This window comes from Kogia breviceps, chromosome 8, assembly GCF_026419965.1.
Source record: "Kogia breviceps isolate mKogBre1 chromosome 8, mKogBre1 haplotype 1, whole genome shotgun sequence".
NCBI classification, from domain to species: domain Eukaryota; kingdom Metazoa; phylum Chordata; class Mammalia; order Artiodactyla; family Physeteridae; genus Kogia; species Kogia breviceps.
In genome coordinates this window covers 7,803,552-7,822,930 of record NC_081317.1, presented here as the reverse complement: position 1 = coordinate 7,822,930, position 19,379 = coordinate 7,803,552, and the positions used below count along the sequence as shown (strand labels likewise).

The 19,379-nt window shown below is 55.8% G+C and overlaps 1 protein-coding gene across 3 annotated transcripts in view; it reads right to left on the bottom strand.

Moving 5' to 3' along the window:
• Nucleotides 1-19,379, bottom strand: part of ENG (endoglin) — a 31,683-nt gene that overhangs the window by 1,304 nt on the left and 11,000 nt on the right. The window contains exons 3-13 of one of the 3 annotated variants that reach the window (XM_059072589.2): nucleotides 12,219-12,359; nucleotides 8,846-9,011; nucleotides 7,972-8,137; nucleotides 7,569-7,698; nucleotides 6,951-7,125; nucleotides 6,575-6,717; nucleotides 3,689-3,826; nucleotides 3,427-3,465; nucleotides 2,577-2,693; nucleotides 1,998-2,249; nucleotides 984-1,038 (exon numbers count right to left, since the gene is read on the bottom strand). In XM_059072589.2, the coding sequence (XP_058928572.1) occupies nucleotides 984-1,038; nucleotides 1,998-2,249; nucleotides 2,577-2,693; nucleotides 3,427-3,465; nucleotides 3,689-3,826; nucleotides 6,575-6,717; nucleotides 6,951-7,125; nucleotides 7,569-7,698; nucleotides 7,972-8,137; nucleotides 8,846-9,011; nucleotides 12,219-12,359 (1,522 nt within the window). The other 2 variants (XM_067040664.1, XM_067040663.1) reach the window with 2 other exon arrangements.

The window sequence follows — 19,379 nt, the reverse complement described above, 5'->3', positions numbered from 1 at the left end:
GGGCAGGACAGCTGTGGTCAGCGCTGCCGCCTCCTCCCTGCCCCCCTACCCTGTTGTGCTGGCCAGGAGCACAGGTTTCGGTGCCAGTCTCAGCTCAGCTACTGACCCTGACTTCTCTGAACCCCAGTTTCCTCACCTAGCAAATGGGTTCATCACGCCCATGCCTGACACTAAGCCGTGGTTGCTGTGACCAACCACCCAGAGGGCCCAGCCAGGCCTTTGGGCCATGCCTCTGCCTCCCAAGGCTGGTAGAGATGCATTTTTAGGGAGGATGCATCGTACAACCTGAGCAAAGTGCGAGTGGGGCCGGAGAGTCCAGAGTCCTGCTGTGTGCCCTTGAGTCAGTCCCTGCCCCTCTCTGAGCCCTATACCATGGTAGGGATAAGCCAGAGCACCCCTGAGAGCTCTTCAGCTCCGCTCTTGGGTTTTCCCAAGCTTCACTCCTCCCACACTCCCGATTCGTGTGTGACTATGGGCCAGGCAGCCTCCCCTTAGGTCTCTGAGTTCCCATCCCTGCAACGGGGTCATTAGCCTGCCCTGCTGGTTGCAGGCTGGGTGTAGGGGCTCCATCCAGGCCCAGGTGGGATGGCAAAGAGGCAGATGCCTCTCCCACCTCTGCCTTCAGTGTCAGGGACTCTTCTGCCCAGGCTGGAGGGAGCTGGGCTGAGGGCTGAGGGGTACCCTCCACACTAAGGACCTTAAGGAAGGTGAGGCCAGTGCCGCCCCAAGTCTCATCCTGGGAGGCCCCATCCCCCGCCCCCAGCAAGGTCAGCCAGCAACCTTGGGGGTCAAGAAGAGCCAAAGGCCTGCGATCCGGTCCCACAGGGTGGCCACGAACAAAGGCTCTCCATCTGGAAGATGCAGCTGTGGACCCTACTCTCTGGGGTTCTCCCTGCTGTGTGCCTGGACCCATCCCTCTGGGCCGCCCATTGGGCCCCACTCTGACCTCAGCCCCTGGAACCCTGGAGAGACTTAGAACTCACCATGCAGGCCAGGGCTGACAATGTTCAGGCGTGTGGAGACAGTCCTCTGGACGTCCTGGGGGAGGAAGAGTACACAGTGTGTGACACAGCCTTCGAGAGCAGCTTCCAGGCTTACTAACCCTGCCTCTGTGACCCTGGCCTGTCACAGCCCACGCTGGGGCCTTGACTTTGAGCCCCCTCTCCTCCACCTTCTGGCTGGCAGCCTTTGGGCCAGTGCTGGCAGTTCTGTGCTGTGGGAGGGCCTCGGCCAGACAATCCTTGGCTGCTACTGGAATGGTTCCTGTGAGTTCCTGAGAGGGCCCCAACTCCCATGAGGATTATGGGGGCCCTGTATCCATCACCCCTGTGATGCCTGGCTGAGAGGAGCCAGGTCAGCCCACAGGCTCACTGTGGCTCGGGGAGAGGCCCACTCAGGAGCAGCCTCAGGGCCTTCTCCAGCTTTCATACAACCAGAGAGGCTTTTAATCCTGGAGACGCTTCTGAGTGCAAGGGCCTGGGGATGACTGAGTGAGTGTGTCTGTCCAGGGCCGAGTGTCTGAGAACAGGTATCCACTGCATGGTGAAACGTGACCAGTAAGTGCAGAAAATCAGGATTTTGTGTCCTTTGTACTAACCCTCTTCCCCGAGGTCTCCCGTTTGTTGAGATTACATTGGTGGTCCTACTACATGGATAGCTGGGTGGGCGGATGGATTCCTGGAGGAGGAATTGATGTATGCCTGGGTGGGATAGTTGGAAGATGGAGAGATAACTGGGTGGGATGGATGGATGGATGGATGGATGGCTGGCCAGCTAACGGCTGCAGCTGCATATCCTACCCACGTCCAAGACACAGCCATCAGAAGGCTGTAGGGCGGCAGGAAGAGTGCCCCTGGTACCCAGAGGCCACACGCCTGCCTGTGGCTGTGTCTTTCGCCCACTGCTCCCACATCCTCATGGTCTATCACATCCCTTCCTGAAAACTCCAGACCCGGAAGCCACCCTTGGAGCTGGGCTTAGCCCAAGCCCCTACTCACCAGGGAGGAAGTGCTGAGACGCAGGGCTACGGTGCAGCTGAGGATGCTAGTCGTGGGCATGGGGACCATGTAGCCACGGAGGAGGAAGCTGAAGCGCATGTCACCACCAGGGCTCGGGGACAGCAGGCTCACACAGCTGCTCTTGGCTGCCTGGCTCTGGATGAGTTCCACGATTTCCATGTCAGGCCCCAAATTCAGTTGGCAGCTGTCCAGCTGGGTCGTGAGCTCAGGGATCGATGGGGCCACGCTCACCTGCACGGGTAGGAAGGGGGACGAGGCAAGGTCAGTTACTCTTAACTCTCCGCCCCACCTGTTCTTGTGAAATAAGCTAGACTCATTCTGGAGCTCCTGCTCCAGAACCGTGACGGTGGAAGGACAGTCACGGGCCTGCCTGGAGCAAACGAGGAAGAAGAGAGGACATTCCAGCCAGTGTCTGAGCTCTGCCTTTGCTCTCTCTCCCCTCCACCGAGCACCATGGGGGCTCCCTCCCCCTCTCTGGGAAGTCAGGTTCCACTGGGTGGAAAGAAAGGCTCTGAGAAATCCCAGGAGTTGGCAGGCCTAAGTGGTCAAGTCCAGTACCTGCACAAAGCCCTGCTGCCCCAGCTCGATGGTGTTGGAGGCCTGGAGGAAGTGCGGGCTGAGGTAGAGGCCCAGCTGGAAGGAGAGGCTGTCCATGTTGATGCACTGCACCTTTTTCTGTGGGAGATGGGAGGGAGGCTTGGTCGGTCGGGGAGGCACCCAGCCAGGAAGGTAAGGGGTGGGGGCAGGAGTCATGGCCCAGAGCTGTTGCCTGACCTTCAGCATCACCTTAAACCGGCCCCCACCCCAAACTGATATTTATCAAGAACTTGCTCTGCACGAGACCTGTGTGAAGTGCTCTCCATGCATCATCTCAGTGATGGCTCCTCATCCCGTCTGGGGATCCTTTCCTATGCCACTATTTTTTTTTTTTGCGGTACGCGGGCCTCTCACTGCTGTGGCCCCTCCCGTTGCGGAGCGCAGGCTCCGGACACGCAGGCTCAGCGGCCACGGCTCACGGGCCCAGCCGCTCCGCGGCACGTGGGATCCTCCCTGACCGGGGCACGAACCCGCGTCCCCTGCATCGGCAGGTGGACTCGCAACCACTGCGCCACCGGGGAAGCCCCCTATGCCACTATGAACAGGACCTTTGGGCCCAGAAAGCTTATGTGATTTGCCCGAGGCCACACAGCCGATATGCGCATGAACCCTCTGACTTGAGAGGCTGAGAACATAACTCTAAACAGTACTGCTCCCATTGCACGGAAGCGGAGACTGAGGCACGCTGGCGACCCATTGGCCTGCCAGGATCAGGGCCTGGACTTCCTGAAGCCTAGCTCCCTCCCAGGCCAGGAATGGACCCCAGGACCCTCTGGACCAGGTGGGTTAGCACGGCGATCATCCGTCTCACCTGCTGTGGTGATGAGCTCGACAGGAGGTTGACGATCACCTGCAGGAACAGAGCCGAGGAGCTGGTCAGAGCCGGAAAGGAGTCCAGAGGGTATCGCACCCAACGCACCCATATTTTTGGATGCGGAGACTGAGCCACCCGATGGCTAAACCTGACTTTCTGCTGAGCGTCACACCCGCTCTCCCAAACGCCCCTCAGCCTCTGGAAGATCCGGGGGCACCAATTAAGCCGGCCCTGCTACCTTTCCCACCACAGCTCTTACCTGGTTACTGATCATGTTTTCTGTCACTATCATGCCACAGCTGGAGTAGCCGCTGCGCAAGACCAACTGGTCATCTCTGTCCTCGGCCTGGCAGCTGGAGTCCCAGAAGGTCAGGCTCGTGACGGTGCACCTCAGGGTCTGGGACAGGGTTGGGGCGGGGGCGCGCTGTCAGGAGGCACGGGGCTCCCGGGGGCCTGTCCATCACACCCCAGCACCAAGGACTGACCACCGCCCAGGGGTCCCAAATCACAGCCATATGCCTCTGCCCCCTGCCCCATCTGTGTTCGTTCTCAGCATCCCACACCATGTAAGACTACTCTTCCTGAACTTGACAAACACTTTTGTACTTAGCAATGAGATCTGTGACATCATGAGTGTTTTCTTCTCTACAGACACATACACTCAGAGAAATTGTGTGGCTTTGTTGGTTTCCTTTTCCCTTGTTTTTTGGCCGTGCTGCCCGGCGTGCAGGATCTTAGCTCCCGCCTGCAGTGGGAGTTCAGAATCTTAACCACTGGACCGCCGGGGAATTCCCTTTTCTTCCCCTCATTTTTAACAAACGGCATCATACCGTCCTTCATGCTTTAGCTTAGTTTTCTCACTGAGCAGTAAATCACAGACATCTTTCTGCATTTATATTATAGATCTAGAACATTCTTTTTAACTGGACTGTAATGTTTCAAAGATCGATGGATTACAGTGTATGCATCCAGACCTCTTGGGACAGGACAGCAGTAATGCCAGCCATTGCTGGTCCCTGCACCACCTCCACCTCCCAGACATCTGTCTGGCCACGCAGAGGCAAGGGAGGAGGGCGAGATGGGCCGCAGACAGGTGGAGCTTCACCTAGGCCCCCATACCCCACACCCCAAAACACGTCCACGTGGACGTAGAGTTAAGCGTCATTCTAAAAAATCCCCGAGAACATGCGTGACCTGTCAAGGCTCTGGCAGAGAGATTTCCTTTCTCGGAAAGACTAGAAAAAAATCACAAAGGGGAAGATGACCAGCTAGGATGGCTCAACGTTTTCAAATGTCCAGAAAATTAAAAACACTCTGGCCAAAATTTAAAGAACTCTAACAAACCGGGAGAGATTATTTCAATAAGAGTGATGGACAAAGGGCCACAAATGTCTTTCTTCATGTAAAAAGCGAATAAAAATCGTCAATAAAAATACCAAGTTACGGGCTTCCCGGGTGGCGCAGTGGTTGAGAGACCGCCTGCCGATGCAGGGGACGCGGGTTCGTGCCCCGGTCCGGGAGGATCCCACATGCCGCGGAGCGGCTGGGCCCGTGAGCCATGGCCGCTGAGCCTGCGCGTCCGGAGCCTGTGCTCCGCAAAGGGAGAGGCCACAACAGTGAGAGGCCCGCGTACCGCAAAAAAAAAAAAAAAAAAAAAAAAAAAAAATACCAAGTTACAACGCACACAGAGACTTTGGTTATAATCAGTCGCACGAAGTCAAGCCCAAACTCACTACTAATCAGAGAAGTAGAAATTCAAACAAGAATAGAACACAGTGTTCCCACTCTCACATCAGCAAAAAGTTTTTTAGACAAAAAAATAACAATTTGGGGGGAGAGAGAGTCAAAGTGTTCTCATTAATCAGCAGTGAAAATTGGAATCATCTATTGGAAAGCCAGTTGGCAACATGTATCAAAACTTCCAGAATGTTCACTCATTTTGACCCAGCAATCTCACTAATGTGGAAACCTATCCTAAGAAAATAATCCTATTTAAAGAAAAATTTCATATGCACAATGACACTTTCTGCATATTTATAATATTACAGAATTGGAAACGGCCCAAATGTCTAACGAGGGAGGAGGAGTTAATTATGGCATGTCAATATCATGGGATTGGATGTGCTTTTATTTTTTTTTTTAATTTTTATTATTATTATTTTTTGAGATACGCGGGCCTCTCACTGCTGTGGCCTCTCCCGTCGCGGAGCACAGGCTCCGGACGCGCAGGCTCAGCGGCCATGGCTCACGGGCCCAGCCGCTCCGCGGCATGTGGGATCTTCCCGGACCGGGGCACGAACCCGCGTCCCCTGCCTTGGCAGGCGGACTCTCAACCACTGCGCCACCAGGGAAGCCCTGGATGTGCTTTTAAAGTGATGTTATTGGGGCTTCCCTGGTGGCCCAGAGGTTAACAGTCCGTGCTCCCAATTCCAGGGGCCCGGGTTCAGTCCCCGGTCAGAGAACTAGATCCCCGCATGCAAGCCTCAACTAAAGATCCCACGTGCCGCAACTAAAAGCCCGCCTGCCGCAACTGAGACCCGGCGCAGCCAAATAAATAAATCATTATTAAAAAAATAATTAAAAAGTGATATTATTAAGTACATATGTCAAAGTTTTAAAAATACATTAAATGAATATAGCAGGAAACAGACAATTGCATCCAATATGATTACACTGTATGAGAAATACACAGAGAAAACATTCCAGAAAGAAATCCACCAAATTGTTGGTAGCCATTGTCTTTGGATGGGGTGATTGAGATTTTCTTCTAATTTTTTCCACATTTAAAAAAGCCTGTGTTATTTTTATAATAAACATCTTTGTTCTTCAATTAGGCAGAGATCACATTGTATAGATATTCTAAGTGGCCACTCAGCTCAGCCTCCATTCAGGATTAATAATGACGTCTACCTAGTATCTATTTATTGAGCACTTACTGTTCCACATCTGGCTGGGTCGTCAGACCTCATGTAATTCTCACCACATGGCAGGGACCATTATCAACCCCATTTTACAAGTGGAAAAACTGACGCTTGCCGAGGGATACGATTTGTCCTCCTGCCTGGATTAGGACCCCAAGATTCTTGGGCTAGAGGAAGGACCAGTTGCCCCTGTCAGCTGGGCCGGAGGCCAGGAGTTCCCTTACCGAGATGAGGTGTTTGTTGAGTACCAGAGTCATGACGTCGTCGGAGCACTTGGGCTGGATCAGGGACAGGAGCAGCTCCTTGTTGCAGCCCTCCTTGGGAGGGGTGGTCTGGACCGGTGTGGGTGAGGGCTGCAGCCCACTGCCTGCAGGGCAGCAGAGGCAGCCGGCAGACAGTCACTGCGGGCTCACTGTGCTCTTAAGCGCTAAGCACTTCTATAGCTAGGTACTCTCAGTGTCCCTGGGATGCAGATGAGGAAAATGGGGCTCCGACCAGCTGATGCAGCTTGCCCAGCACACAGAGCAGCTGGGCGTGGCTACAGACCCAAGGAGAGGGCAAGGGAAGGGAGGGGGGCAAGGGAGGGAGCCGGGCGCTCACCACAGCTGGGTGCCCTCAGAGAGACGACACTGGCCAGAGGGAGCTCCACGAAGGATGCTACTACACTGGCATTGAGCCTCCGGGCCTCCCCCAGCAGGCCTTGGGTTGTGTTTGGGAGGTGGAAGCCACGGATGTTCTTCTCCGGAAAGATCTTGAAGGAGTATTCACCAGTGGTCTAACGACAGGGAGAGAGGCAGGGCAGGGAGCTACAGACACAGTCAGGGGGCACACAGCCTGGCGGGGGCACCTGCAGGCCAGTCAGGGTCTGCCAGGCCTCGATCCTGCTCTCTCCTTCGCTCCTGCTGTTTCCCCTGCCTGGGCCACCTCCCCTCGTCTACTGGTTCCTGTTCTGACTTCCAACTCAGCTTTGAGTTCACCTCTCCAGGAAACTTCCCTGACCCTGTGGGCTGGGTTAGGGGCCTCCCTAAGGGATCATGGAAGACTTCCTGGAGGAGGTAACATCTAGGTGAAGGTCTGAAGGAAGAATAGGTAGTGCACAGAAGGAGAGGTTGGGGGCAGAGGATCATCACGGATAAAGGCTCAGGGCTGGGGTGATGGTGCAGGGAGTTTGGACTTTTTGCTTTGGAGAGCTTTGGGGAGACCTGAACGGGGTCTCACCCAGATCTGCATGTTGTGGTTGGCGTCGATGAGCCAGGACACGTAGGGTGGACCCTGAAGGATGAGCACGGCGGCGTCAGGATCCCTCGAAGCACAGCTCAGCTCCACCTTCACGGTCACCGTCCGGGGCCTGTGGGGAGACAGACCCCCGCATCAGAGCGGGCGGTAGTGTGGGGTGCCGGGGACGGGGTTGGTGCTTGACCCGGACTTGCGGGGCAGGGACAGGACCTGGGGTCGGGTGGGCAGCGGCTGCGCTCTTAACGTGGTCGGTCATGGGTCCGTGGACGAGGAAACGGGCGGGGCTCCGAGATAGGTGGGGGTGACAACCTCTGACCAGGCCAGGGACGGGACTGAGGCTTGGACAGAGGCGGGGCTTTATAGGGGGTGGGGCGGGCACCCTTACCAGGCTTCTGGGCCCGGCAGGACCCTCAGGATGTGCGCCTCCTTGTGGCCGGCCACACCTTCCAAGCGGCAGCCCCGGACGGAGGCCTGGGCGTTAGGGCTCCATTCGAGTGTGTGGCCCATGTCCTTGTGGGGTTCCAGACTGCAGGAAGAGGGTGACCTCGGGGCTGCGGAGACAAGCGCACTTATGTCTCCTCCTCGAGCAGCCTGGCATCTAATAGAGAGGCCCACCCTCAGCCACAGAAACGGCGGGGCAGGCAGGATGGAGCAGCAAAGAGTGGGGGGCATGGGAGGACCGGGGTTCAAATCACCCCTCCACCACTTACATCAGAGGGACCCAGGGGAAGTCCCTGGCCTCTGTTTCCTCATCTGTCAACACAGGGCTAATTTAAGGTATGAACTCATGGCATATGCTAGGGATGCAGCCCTGCAACCAACAGCATATCATCCCCCTTTTATCTTTCTTATAGAATTTACCATGACCTGAAATTGTAGAATGTGTTTGTGTACATATTTATTATCTCCCCACCACAGTGCCGGCTCCAGGAGGGTAGGGTCTGCATCTGTCCCCACAGCGTCCCCAAATGCCTAGCATAGGGCTTGGTGCCTAGTAGGTACACGATAAATAATAAGAAAGTGCTGTTTCTGTAGTTCAAGAAACTGACAAACAGCAGCAATTTCACACGGTTCAATCTAATATCTGGTGAAGCGGCAAAATCACTGTCCCAAGAGCGCACTGACCTGCTACGTGTGACCGGGGGGCACATCACGTCCCCTCTCAGTGCCTCAGCGTCCACACCCGAGGAATGAGCCAGAGGCATTCACATTCCTCCAGAGCCCAGTCCTGAACCCAGAGAGGCTGTTGGAAAGCTGACCTGGGTCCAGGCGGAGGAGGATGCTTTGAGGATTGTCCAGCTCGGCAGCAGAGGTGACGGGACCCTTTGTATCCGCCCAGCTGAGCAGCTCACCCCTGGTAGTGAAGGCTGGCAGCTGTGTGGTGTTGACCTCTGTGGTCTCTTGGAAGACGACCAGGCGGGGGTTCTGCGGAGACACGTGAAGGCTCAGGCCTGAGTCCCCTCCGTCCCACGCAGGAGGTCAGGAGATAATGTGAGGAGGCAGCTGCTTGGCTGAGCAGAGGAGGCCAGGCCTGAGGGTGCTGAGGCTGGTGGACCTGAAGTCAGCTCACAGGTCCCAGAGCCGGGTCTGCCCGTCTCCTTTCCACACCTGGGGAGCCGGGTAGACACACGCCCACGTGCATCCACCTGTCCAAACATCACCCTCGCGCCCCTCCACAGGCACCCTCATTCAGCTCACACTTAACGACATCTGTGGTTACTGTCTGTTTCCCCCACGCTCTAAGGTCTGTGAGGGACAACGCCTGCCTCGCCCACCCCTGCCTGGGACTTGACACATAGTAGGCACTGAGAAATATTTGTCTAACTTCGTGCCGGGCCCTGGGCCCGGCACGGGGGATCCTGACGTGGCAGCTTCTCCCTGATGCCTGGCACATGACAGGTGCTCCCTGCATGTGGGAAGGGAGAAGGCAAGAGAGAAGAAATGGACGAATACATGAATGAATGAAAGACAAACAGGGGTGGTCCCTGCTCTGGGGGATCCTACCATCCAGAAACTAGTCACGCCTCAAGTCATTTGAAACAATAGAAAACAGAGGATATGATTTAATAAGAAACAGAGGAGCAAGACACGACCCCTGGATGGACAGGGATGAGAATCTGGGTGGCTCCAGCACCTCACTGACTCTACTGCCCACGCCTCAGGAGAGACTCTGGTGGGCTGGGGAAGGAAATAGGAAAGACTTCCTGGCATAGGTACTCTGTTGAAGTCAAACGGTTCAGAGGAAGCTGTTGGGGCCACAGACTCAAGAGAGTGCCTTGGGACTTCCCTGGTGGTCCAGTGGTTAAGAATCCGCCTGCCGGTGCAGGGGACACGGGTCTGAGGCCTGGTCCAGGAAGATCCCACATGCCACAGAGCAACTAAGCCCGTGCGCCACCACTACTGAGCCTGCGCTCTAGAGCCTGCGAGCCACAACTACTGAAGCCCACGAGCCACAACTATTGAAGCCCGCGCGCCTACAGCCCGTGCTCCGCCACAAGAGAAGCCACCGCAATGAGAAGCCCGTGCACCGCAACGAAGAGTAGCCCCCCACTCGCCGCAACTAGAGGAAGCCCGTGCACAGCAACGAAGACCCAAGGCAGCCAAAAATAAATAAATTTTAAAAAGAGAGAGTTCCTTTTCCATCTATCTCCAAAGCCAGAGGCACTGAGCTTAAGCAGCAGCAGCATAAGGGCTTCAGGCTAGATACTAAGGGGGACTGCCTGACAGTGGCCGAGACACCATAGAATGGTCCACCTGGAATGGAGCAGGACTGTAACGGGGGGAGGGGGGGGGCGCAAAGTGATGAGCACCTGGGTGAGGAACCCAGCGCCCGCCCGCATGGAAGCATGGAAGGGCTGGGGCAGTGGGTTAGAGCTGGAGAGTTTGGGGGTGGGGGGACTTTTACCCATCTGACCCTGAGGGTCAGCTCTGTAAAATGGGGATGTAATAGGGATTAAAGGGCAAGGCGTTTGTCAGTCTCCTGGCGCTGCCCCCGTGGGGCTCTTTGTCCCTCCAGCAGCGTCCCGGCTCCGGCTGCGGGGGCCCGGCTCCGGAAATTGCGGGCCGAGGCCGCGCGCGGCTCCGGAGGTGCCCCCCGCCCGGCCCCCCGGCCGTGTCTTCTTAGCGTGGGGCGGGGAGGGGGAAGGAAGGCCTGGCGGAGGTCGGAGCCGGCGGCTGCTGCGACCTTCCGGCCCGGCGGGCGGGCGCTTTTCATGCGCACTGCGTCACCCGGAGCCTCGCCGCCGGGCCTAGATCCCGGGGTTGGGCCGCCGGGGCGTCCGGAATGGGAAGGGGAAAGGGGAGAGTCGAGAGGGAGGAGGAGCCGCGGCAGGATCTCTCTTTCCGCACTGGGAGCCGAGGGATGGGCCGCGTGGGGTCGGTCGGCTCCGCCCTCCTGGTTGGCTCCGTTAGGCTTGCAACTTCCCTCCCAGGGGCGTCCGGCCTGGCCAGCTCCGTCTGCCTCCGTGCTGCCCCTGCCGCCAGCCCCGCAGCCCCTCAACTTCTCTCCGTGTCTGGGCCCGTCTCCCAGGCAGCCCTGGATCTGGGCCTCTCTTCAGGTCCCCAGCTCCTCTCTCCCGCTCCTGGAACTCTGTGGTCTCTCTGAGAGTCAGTCTATTCCTCTCTCAACAGGCCCGCCCTCTTTCCGTTGCCATTTTTCTGTCTGTGTCTCTCTCCCACTTGTTATCTTTGCTCTCCCCCGGGCTCTGGCTCCCTCCCCTCTGCATTCTCGGGCTGTCAACGACAGCTGCTCGCATCTGGGGATCACCTCCCAGGGCCTTCCATGTGGAGGGAGCAGTGCCGTGGTCCGCCCCACCTCCTCCAGCCCTGAGCTTCCTCACTCTGGGTCCCAGACAGAGGACCTCCTCTCTCTGGTGGATGTGTCTGACACTTAATAATATCTGAATTTTAAAAAAATAATTTTTTCTCCAACTTAGGCCATGCTAATTATAGCAAATCTTGCAAATTCAACAAGGTTTAAAGAACAAAACAGATATCTCTCCGTATCCCACTCCCCAGCCGTAACTACTGTTTTGTTTGGTTTCTCACCAGGGAATTCCCCATAACTACCGTTAACGCATTGTTAGGTTTCTTTGGTTTTGGTTTTGGTTTTGGTTTTTGGGCCACTCCGTGCAGCGTGCAGAATCTTAGTTCCCTGACTAGGGATCAAACCCGTGCCCCCTGCATTGGAAGCGTGGAGTCTTAACCACTGGACGGCTAGGGAAGTCCATCTTTGTTAGGTTTCTTCCTGGCCTTTTTCGTCTGCACTTAAATATTTTCAAATTTATGTCTTGTAACTTTTTCAAAGACGGTGGTGACAAGGTTATTTTATGGGACTGTCCTCAATTCTCCCACTGGACACATGGGAAACCTGAGGCCATGAGAGAGGACTGGGGTCGGCCAGGGTTGCACGTCAACCTGATTCCCACCTCCAGGTTTGGGCTCTTTATCCCAGGTTCTGTTGCCCTTTGCGTTCTCTCTGTCAGGGCCCCATGGGATTCAGCAGGGCCCTAGGGCCCCGGTGAATAATGTCAGAATGAAAAAGAGAAGCAGGGGACCCTGGCCCACAGAGGTGGACAGGAGGAGCCTCCCAGGGCCCGTGCCTGAGGCTGGGGTTGGAGGTAACACACTCACGTAGGCCAGGTGGAGCGGGATTCCTGGAGCCTGCAACTTCAGGAAGATGGTCTTGTTAGTGCTGAGGATCAGGAGCACCTCTCGGGGCCGGGTGCCATTTTGCTTGGACGTCTGGAGAGTCAGCTCCAGCGCCGACACCTCCTGGAATGGGGCCAGGGGAGAGACACATACATAGACCAGTCAGATTGCACAGGCTGTGCCACCAGATCAGTAGTGACGACTCATTTACTGTGAGCTTCCACTCCATTCTCCCTGCCCAGCTTGTCCACTCCTGTCTCCCAGAGCCCAGCACAGTGCCTGGCCCTCAGGAGGTACCCAGATAATATTTGCTGAACGAATGAAGGAGATGAGTCCCAGCAAATCCAAAGAGATGTTTGTTTAAGGGTAGCGGGGAGGGGTAGATTGGGAGTTGGGGACTGACATGTACACACTGCTATGTTTAAAATAAAATGCCTTTCCATGAAAATAAATAAGTAAATGCAATGAACCCGAACTTTATCCAGTAGTCAGTTGAGGTTTATTATTTCCACAGAGCACCTGCTGTGTACCAGGCCTGCAAACACCTGTGTGACTTAGAGAGTAGCCTGTACCCTTTCTCTGTCCCTATGCAACAGCGTTGAGGCATCAAACCCTCCCTAGTTTGCAGTATTCCTGTCTGCTTTACTATTTTAAAGTACTAGATACTCATAATTTGTTGAGTAATACCATTATTTTGATATTTTATAAGAAATGTAAGTTGAAATCATTTATGTCTTGAGAGGTACCGACTGCATTAAAAAATTTAATTGATCATGGTGTATGCATTTAGAATGCTTTCATAACAACGACAACAACAATAATTAATACCGCCCACTTCTACGGTGCTTACTAAGTGCTTGGACTATTCTAAGTGCTTTACACATCGACTCACTTAACCCCCAGGACAACCCGAAGAGGTAGGTACCATTGTTACTCTCACTTACAGATGAGGAAGTGGGGCACAAAGAGGTGAAGTCATTTGCCCATGATCACACGGCAAGTAAGTATGGAGCTAAGATCTGGACCCAGGCAGGCCTCTCCTCTCAACCGCTATCCTGCCCCATCATGTTGTTTTTCTACACCTCCTTACTCTCAAGAAGAAAAAGAACACAGCGATCCACGAGGCAAAGCTTCTATCGAAAGAAGAACCCCTGCTCTGCTCAAAGACTCTCTGGACCAATGGAGTATGAACAGGTGACTCCTGAAACCGAGACAGGTATAGGCCTCAGAAGGCCCGTCCTCACGAGGCCAAAGACAAATGGAAACACTTGACTGAAACACAAACTCCAGAGGCTCTCAAAAGCTGGCGGTCTCTCCAAAGAGACAAAAAGCTGACCCTCCCCAAATCTCCTCCAACTTACCAAAAAGGAGACAGATATTTCAAGATGAAGACATCAGTGGAAAGTTTTTAGATTTAACTTCTAATTATCTCCTGGCCATTTCCCCAACTGATGTCACAGAGCCAGAGAGTGTTTCGGCTGCTGGAAAAATCTGCCAGAAATATTTCCGTTACCTAATAATGACACCATAATCCCTCTTTGTAAGTTTGCTCTTTGAAACAACAACAAAAAAGCAAATAATGTTTTATTTTCAATGTTTCATAAATATTTTTTTTTCATTTTAGTGAGCTATTCAGGTTGCTTATTCTTGGAATAATCACTTTTATGCTAATTTATAGTAGAATGATGTGTCTCAAATTTATGTTTGATAAGTTCACATTTTGGATTAATTTCTGTTTTCTAATGGGTTTATAACTTTTGGATTTTGAAATATCTTGTTTCATCAATTTTTAAAAATATTACGCATTCTAAGCACTTGAAGAATTAAATACTGGATTTAATATCATATTCTGGTAAAATCTGAAATACCAATCTAAAGGTCAGAACTGACATTTTGTTCCAGGATTGTGATCAGTACTCGAAATTAACCGGAGTGAAAGAAGACCCACGTCTGCAGTGTCAGGAAAGGCCCGGGCACTGCTGACCTGTCTGAACCATCGAGAATGCACCCACCCCAGCTTCCTTACCTTAGGTGCCTATGTATTATTAGCTTGAACAATCGAATACGATTGCACAACTCTGTGTATTTGATAAAAACCACTCAACTGTACACCTTAAACAGGCAAATGTTTTCACGATAGAGCTTTTAAAGAAACAACAATCAAATATCCGTAATTTCACGAGGTTCAACCTAATCTGTGCCCGGTCGTGTGCGGTGAAAGTGGTGCATGCTCTCATGAAGCAGGGTCCGGTACGCTCCCATTTCACAGATGCAGCGATCGGGGACACGGAGGTCACATGCCAAGGTGAGTGATGAAGTCAGGCGCCCAGTGCACATCAGCCTGGTGCCAGAGTGGGCGCCTGGACCCCTGGATAGCTCGCCTGGACCGTGTCCTCCCTCTCAACCCTGCCGTTCCCCAGACGGCCCCACAGTTCATCACTGTCCAGCTCCATCTGTCTGTCCTCCCACAGAGGAGTAGACCTTGAGGCCCATACATGGTGAATAGATGGGCCCCATGGTTTGGAGGTGCCACGGCCGCTGCAGACGTGGACATCCCTCCTCTGCCCTTGGGTGGACACCCGCAGGCCAAGAGCGTTGCAGGTGACAGAGCGACTGGGAGCGCAGCCCCTGAGCTGGGAGGAAAGAGCCCCGTGAACATCCATTCCTGCTGCCGCTCCGCAACTGTCCCAGTTTCTCTGTGCCTCAGTTTTCCCATCTGTGAAATGGGAGTAAGACAGGGTTGAGAACCAAAACCAGGTGGGGCTCGGGGCTAAAGGAAGTTATAAAAGATAAGTAGAGGTCAGGCTCGGGTCATGCTAAGGGTGAGGGGGTTAGGAGACTAGAGCTTGGTGACGTGTGTCATGACATCACATCTAGCTGTGCTCCCAGGGCTCACATACCAATCCCCCCACTCAGTTGTCACCAAGTCCCTCCCTGTAGAGTTGGGGACTGGGAAAGGGGTGGGGGCTGAGGCCCAAAGAGGGGCAGGCAGGGCCCAGGGCCACACAGCGAGTGAGCCATGTGGAAACTCGGCTGGCTGGGCTCCCTGGGGTCTCTGAGCCCCTGGGCCGAGCCGAAGGCCAGCTGGTTACCAGAAAAACCCAGTCAAGGTTTCCACAGCAAACATTTCCATCCCGTGGCTCTGACTCATCAGCCTGGCCACTCACACGCCGACTTCTCTCTTGCCTCCCAGCCTGGACCCCAAAGGCAAAGAGAGGGGCCTGCCTTGCCCCCCACCCCAAGCTCCCAGTCTTCCCTCTGTCATCCTGGGGATTCTGGGAGCCCAGCCGAGGCGGGCAGGCCAGCCAAGCCCTCTCCCCCAGCTCTGCAACCTGGGCCGGCCCGGGCCTGCCCTGGCCCCCTCCCTGAGCCAGTGGGCGGGAGACCGTGTTTCTATTTTTGTGCCCGTGTCCCACAGATGCCATTGTTGGCCCAGCAGTCAGTGGCGGGAAGGGGAGATTTCGGTGAGGAGGTCCTGAGTGCTAGTAGCCACTTATAGAAAGTCGCTTCCAGCAATTCTTCTAGGAGTGGAGCCTCGGGGCTGCCTGCAGCGCCCCCCCCCCACCCCAACTCCGAGGGCCAGACTGGAGCCGGCCAGATTGGAGCCAGCCGTCCTCTGTCCAACCCAGCAGACTCAGACGGCACAAGGAGGCAGGGTAACAGGTGAAGGGGGTCAAAGCCAGACTGACCTGAATTCAAACCCGGGCTCAGTCATTCGCTTGTGGCCCTGGGCACTTACTTCCTCTCCCTGGGCCTCGGCTTGCTGATCTGGAAAATGGGCTGAACAATATACCCGCTTCATAGACTTGTGAGGATTCGGTGAGATTCTGCCTGCAAAGCGGGTTGTCCAGTGCCCGGCTAAATACATGGTAGTATTGATAGATTGGCTTTCGCTACCGCCGGTTCCCTCCCTGCCCGCTCGTCCAGAGGAGTGCCGTGGTTTGGAGGCTGAGGAGGCTGGCGTTAGAGCTGGGCAGCAGTTAGCTGGAACTGGGACCTGCTTCAGCCACGCCACCCCGCAGCTTCCCCTCTCTGGGCCTCAGCCTCCCCATCTGGGCAGGGAGGAGCTGGGCTCAGTGAGGTTCTAGTATCGTGTGGCCCCTAGAGGCCATCCAGCCTCCTGGGGCTCCCAGTGCTTGGCACCTGGGAGTCATGGTCTCCGGCCAGGTGGCTACAGGCTGGGCTTCCAGAACACCCAGGAGAGGCATGCTCCTCTCCCCAACTGAGGGTCCCTGGTCAGCCCGTGTTCTCCCCACGTGCCCAGTTCATTTGTCTGAGAGACCGGCACTGGGCCCAGCTTCTATGCTGTCAAAGGGGAACAGGAAAGAAGATACAACCCTGTCATCGAGGAGCTTGGCAGAGAACAAGAGTAACACCCCCAAACAGTCAGTGACACCACCAACCTCTTGGGAATGGACAGTCAGCAAATGCTTACACACACGTGTATTTCCCCTTCCTTCCGTTATTCACCCGCCGATCCATCCATCCATCCATCCATCCATCCATCCATCCAGTGCCTGAACTGACCCTGAGCTGGACCCTGGGGATACAGCACTGAGAGAGCAGACACAATCCACGTCCAGTCTGTCTGACCCCCAGCCCGTGCCCCTCCGCCAAGCTTGCCCCCTAATATCTACAAGGCCTGGGACAAGAACATATATGACAGCCCCTGGCCCCAGCCCACCTTGCTTCTCTTCACACGGACACGTGTGGAAAACGAGCCTGGATGCCCGAGCTCTGCCCTGCTCACTCCTCCCAGCCCCCTGTGCCCCCCGTTGCTGAGTCCATCACTCGGTACCAGGGCTGCTGACGCCCACCTCTGCCTCCCCCAGGAGTGGCTCCAGGGCCGGGGCCACGTCTGCTTTCTCTCTGCACCATCAATGTCCACCCTGAGTCATCTCAGCCAGCCTTCAGGTCTAAGGGAGCTGACGCCCGCCATGCAGTGCCCCTTCTAGAGGAAAGGACAAGAAAGAGCCCCCTCCAGCCCTGGGAGGAGGCCCAGCGCATTTGGGCAGGGAATTCTGGAGTCCTGGGTCCCAGGGTAGGAGCTAGGGGGAGGGATGCAGGTCCCTTCGGCAGATTCCCCACCCGGGGCAGGGGAGAGGCGCCTGGAAAAGGGCCAGAGAGGGGCTGCAAATTGTGGGTCCCAGGCAGGGGCCCCTTGCCCAGGTCTGAGGGCGGCACTGCCTTCCACAGCCCTTCACAGCCTCCCAGGATGGCCTGGGGCAACCCGTGGCCCCCTGCCCTCCGTCTGGCCAGGCAGCCCTGTGTGCCCCTCTCCCCAGGAAAGAGTCAGTGCCAGAGCCCCGCGAGTTCGTGTGCTTGGGGGTGGGCAAGGCGTCGTCAGTTCCCTGAGTTTGCCCAGAAGTGGGGTGAATCAGCAGCTGTTGCAGCTCTGGCTGCCTGGGGTTTGCTAGGAGGACAGCAGATCAGCGCAGTTGGCCTGACGGGAACTGCTGAGACACCAGGCCGGTTTCCTGTCTCTGCAGGTCAGGATGTGACCCTGGGCCCCCTCCCGGAATCCAGGCTCCAGCCTGCCCTTTGGGGACCCAGCAAGATAGAGCCCCTGCCCAGCGGCCCCCTCGTCTGTCTGCAAACCCTCCCAACACCGCCCCCCCCCCGCCCCGAACCTCTCTTCCCCGAGGCTCTTGGCTGCCACAACTCATCTGCCGCCCACCCACAGGAAATCTGAGGCTTGAGAGGCCACGCGGGGATGCCGGGGAAAGCTGTTTCTCTGTGCCAGGGTTTGAAGGCGGCAGCCATAGGTTGGGAGGGATCGGGCCCGTTGCTGAGACGGTCGCCACCCACACCACCGCTGCCCGCTCGTGTTTCTTGCCTCTAGGCCTTTGCTCACACAGTGCCTTCTGTCTGGAACGCCCTTGACTCCCCTCTCGGTCTGGCTAGACACTGGGAGTCGTTTCCCTAATGCCTCCTTCCCTCCACACTCAGTGCACATCCTCCCGGGGCCCGCGGGCCCCTGCATCCCCTTCCCCAGTAGCCGAGTCTATCACTTGGTGCCAGGGATGCCCACGCCCACCTCTGCCTCCCCTGCGAGTGGCTCAAGGGCAAGGACCAGATCTGCTTTCTCTCTGCACCATCAATGCCCAACGCAGGCTGGGCACAGAGCAGGCACCTGGCGAGGACTGGCTGAGGGGGACTGTTGGGCCGTAGACCCCCTTCTTGGGGGCCGCCTGGGGAGGAAGATGTCTCCCAGGGAAGCCACGGGTCTTTCGCTGTCACGGTAGTAGATCTGGTGGGATCATGGGCTCGACCCTTGGGGCAAGAAGGCCAGGAGCACGCAGCTCCGTCAGGCTAGACCTCAGCTGCCCCCTTTGCAAATGGATTCACGGTCCCTGTTTCAGCCGCCTCATAGCAACAGCCTATGAGGATCAAATGAGTTCACTGACGTGAAGACGTGCTGCACGCCGTAGCGTGCTCGGCAAACGAGGGTATTGGCAGGGGAGACACGGAGCCCACAGAGGAGACGTTATAATAACAACAGGCAGAGCTACTGAACATCGAGAGTGGCTCTGGGCAGGCCCGAGCTCAGTAATTCGCCTGTGCTACCCCACTGGAGTCTCACAGGCCCCTGTGAGCTAGGTATGATGATTATCTCCATGTTTCCCAGGGAAAACCAAGGCTTGCAGAGGTGGCCCAAGATCGTGCCCCTGTAAGTGGTGGGGAGTAAGGTTCAATTCGAAGACTGTCTGGCTCCAGAGCCCACGCTCTTGACCCTGGCCTCAAGGTCACGTGGCAGTGCATTCATTCATTCAGTCAGTCAGTCAACAAACAGTCGTCGGTAGACTCCAGGCCCTGGGCCACCTTTTGCTGCTCCATGATTCTTTGGTGAGTCCCTTAGCCCAAGAAGGCTGTGTCTATTGGAGCGAGGGGAGAAGGAGTCCCTTCTGCATGCCAGGCACGATACGAGGTGCTGGTCAGTGACGGATCCAGGACTGGAGCCCCCATCTCCTGAACCCCAGCTCTCTCCATCACCCCCTCAAACAAACAGGCCCAGCGGTCCTGGAGCCTGCAGCCTGACTCCTTGAGTTAAAGGCCGGACACTCCATGGACTGAGTTCTCTGGAAGAGGCAGAGTGTGACAGGGAGATTCTGTTGTCATGCGCTCTAGGATGACATATCACAG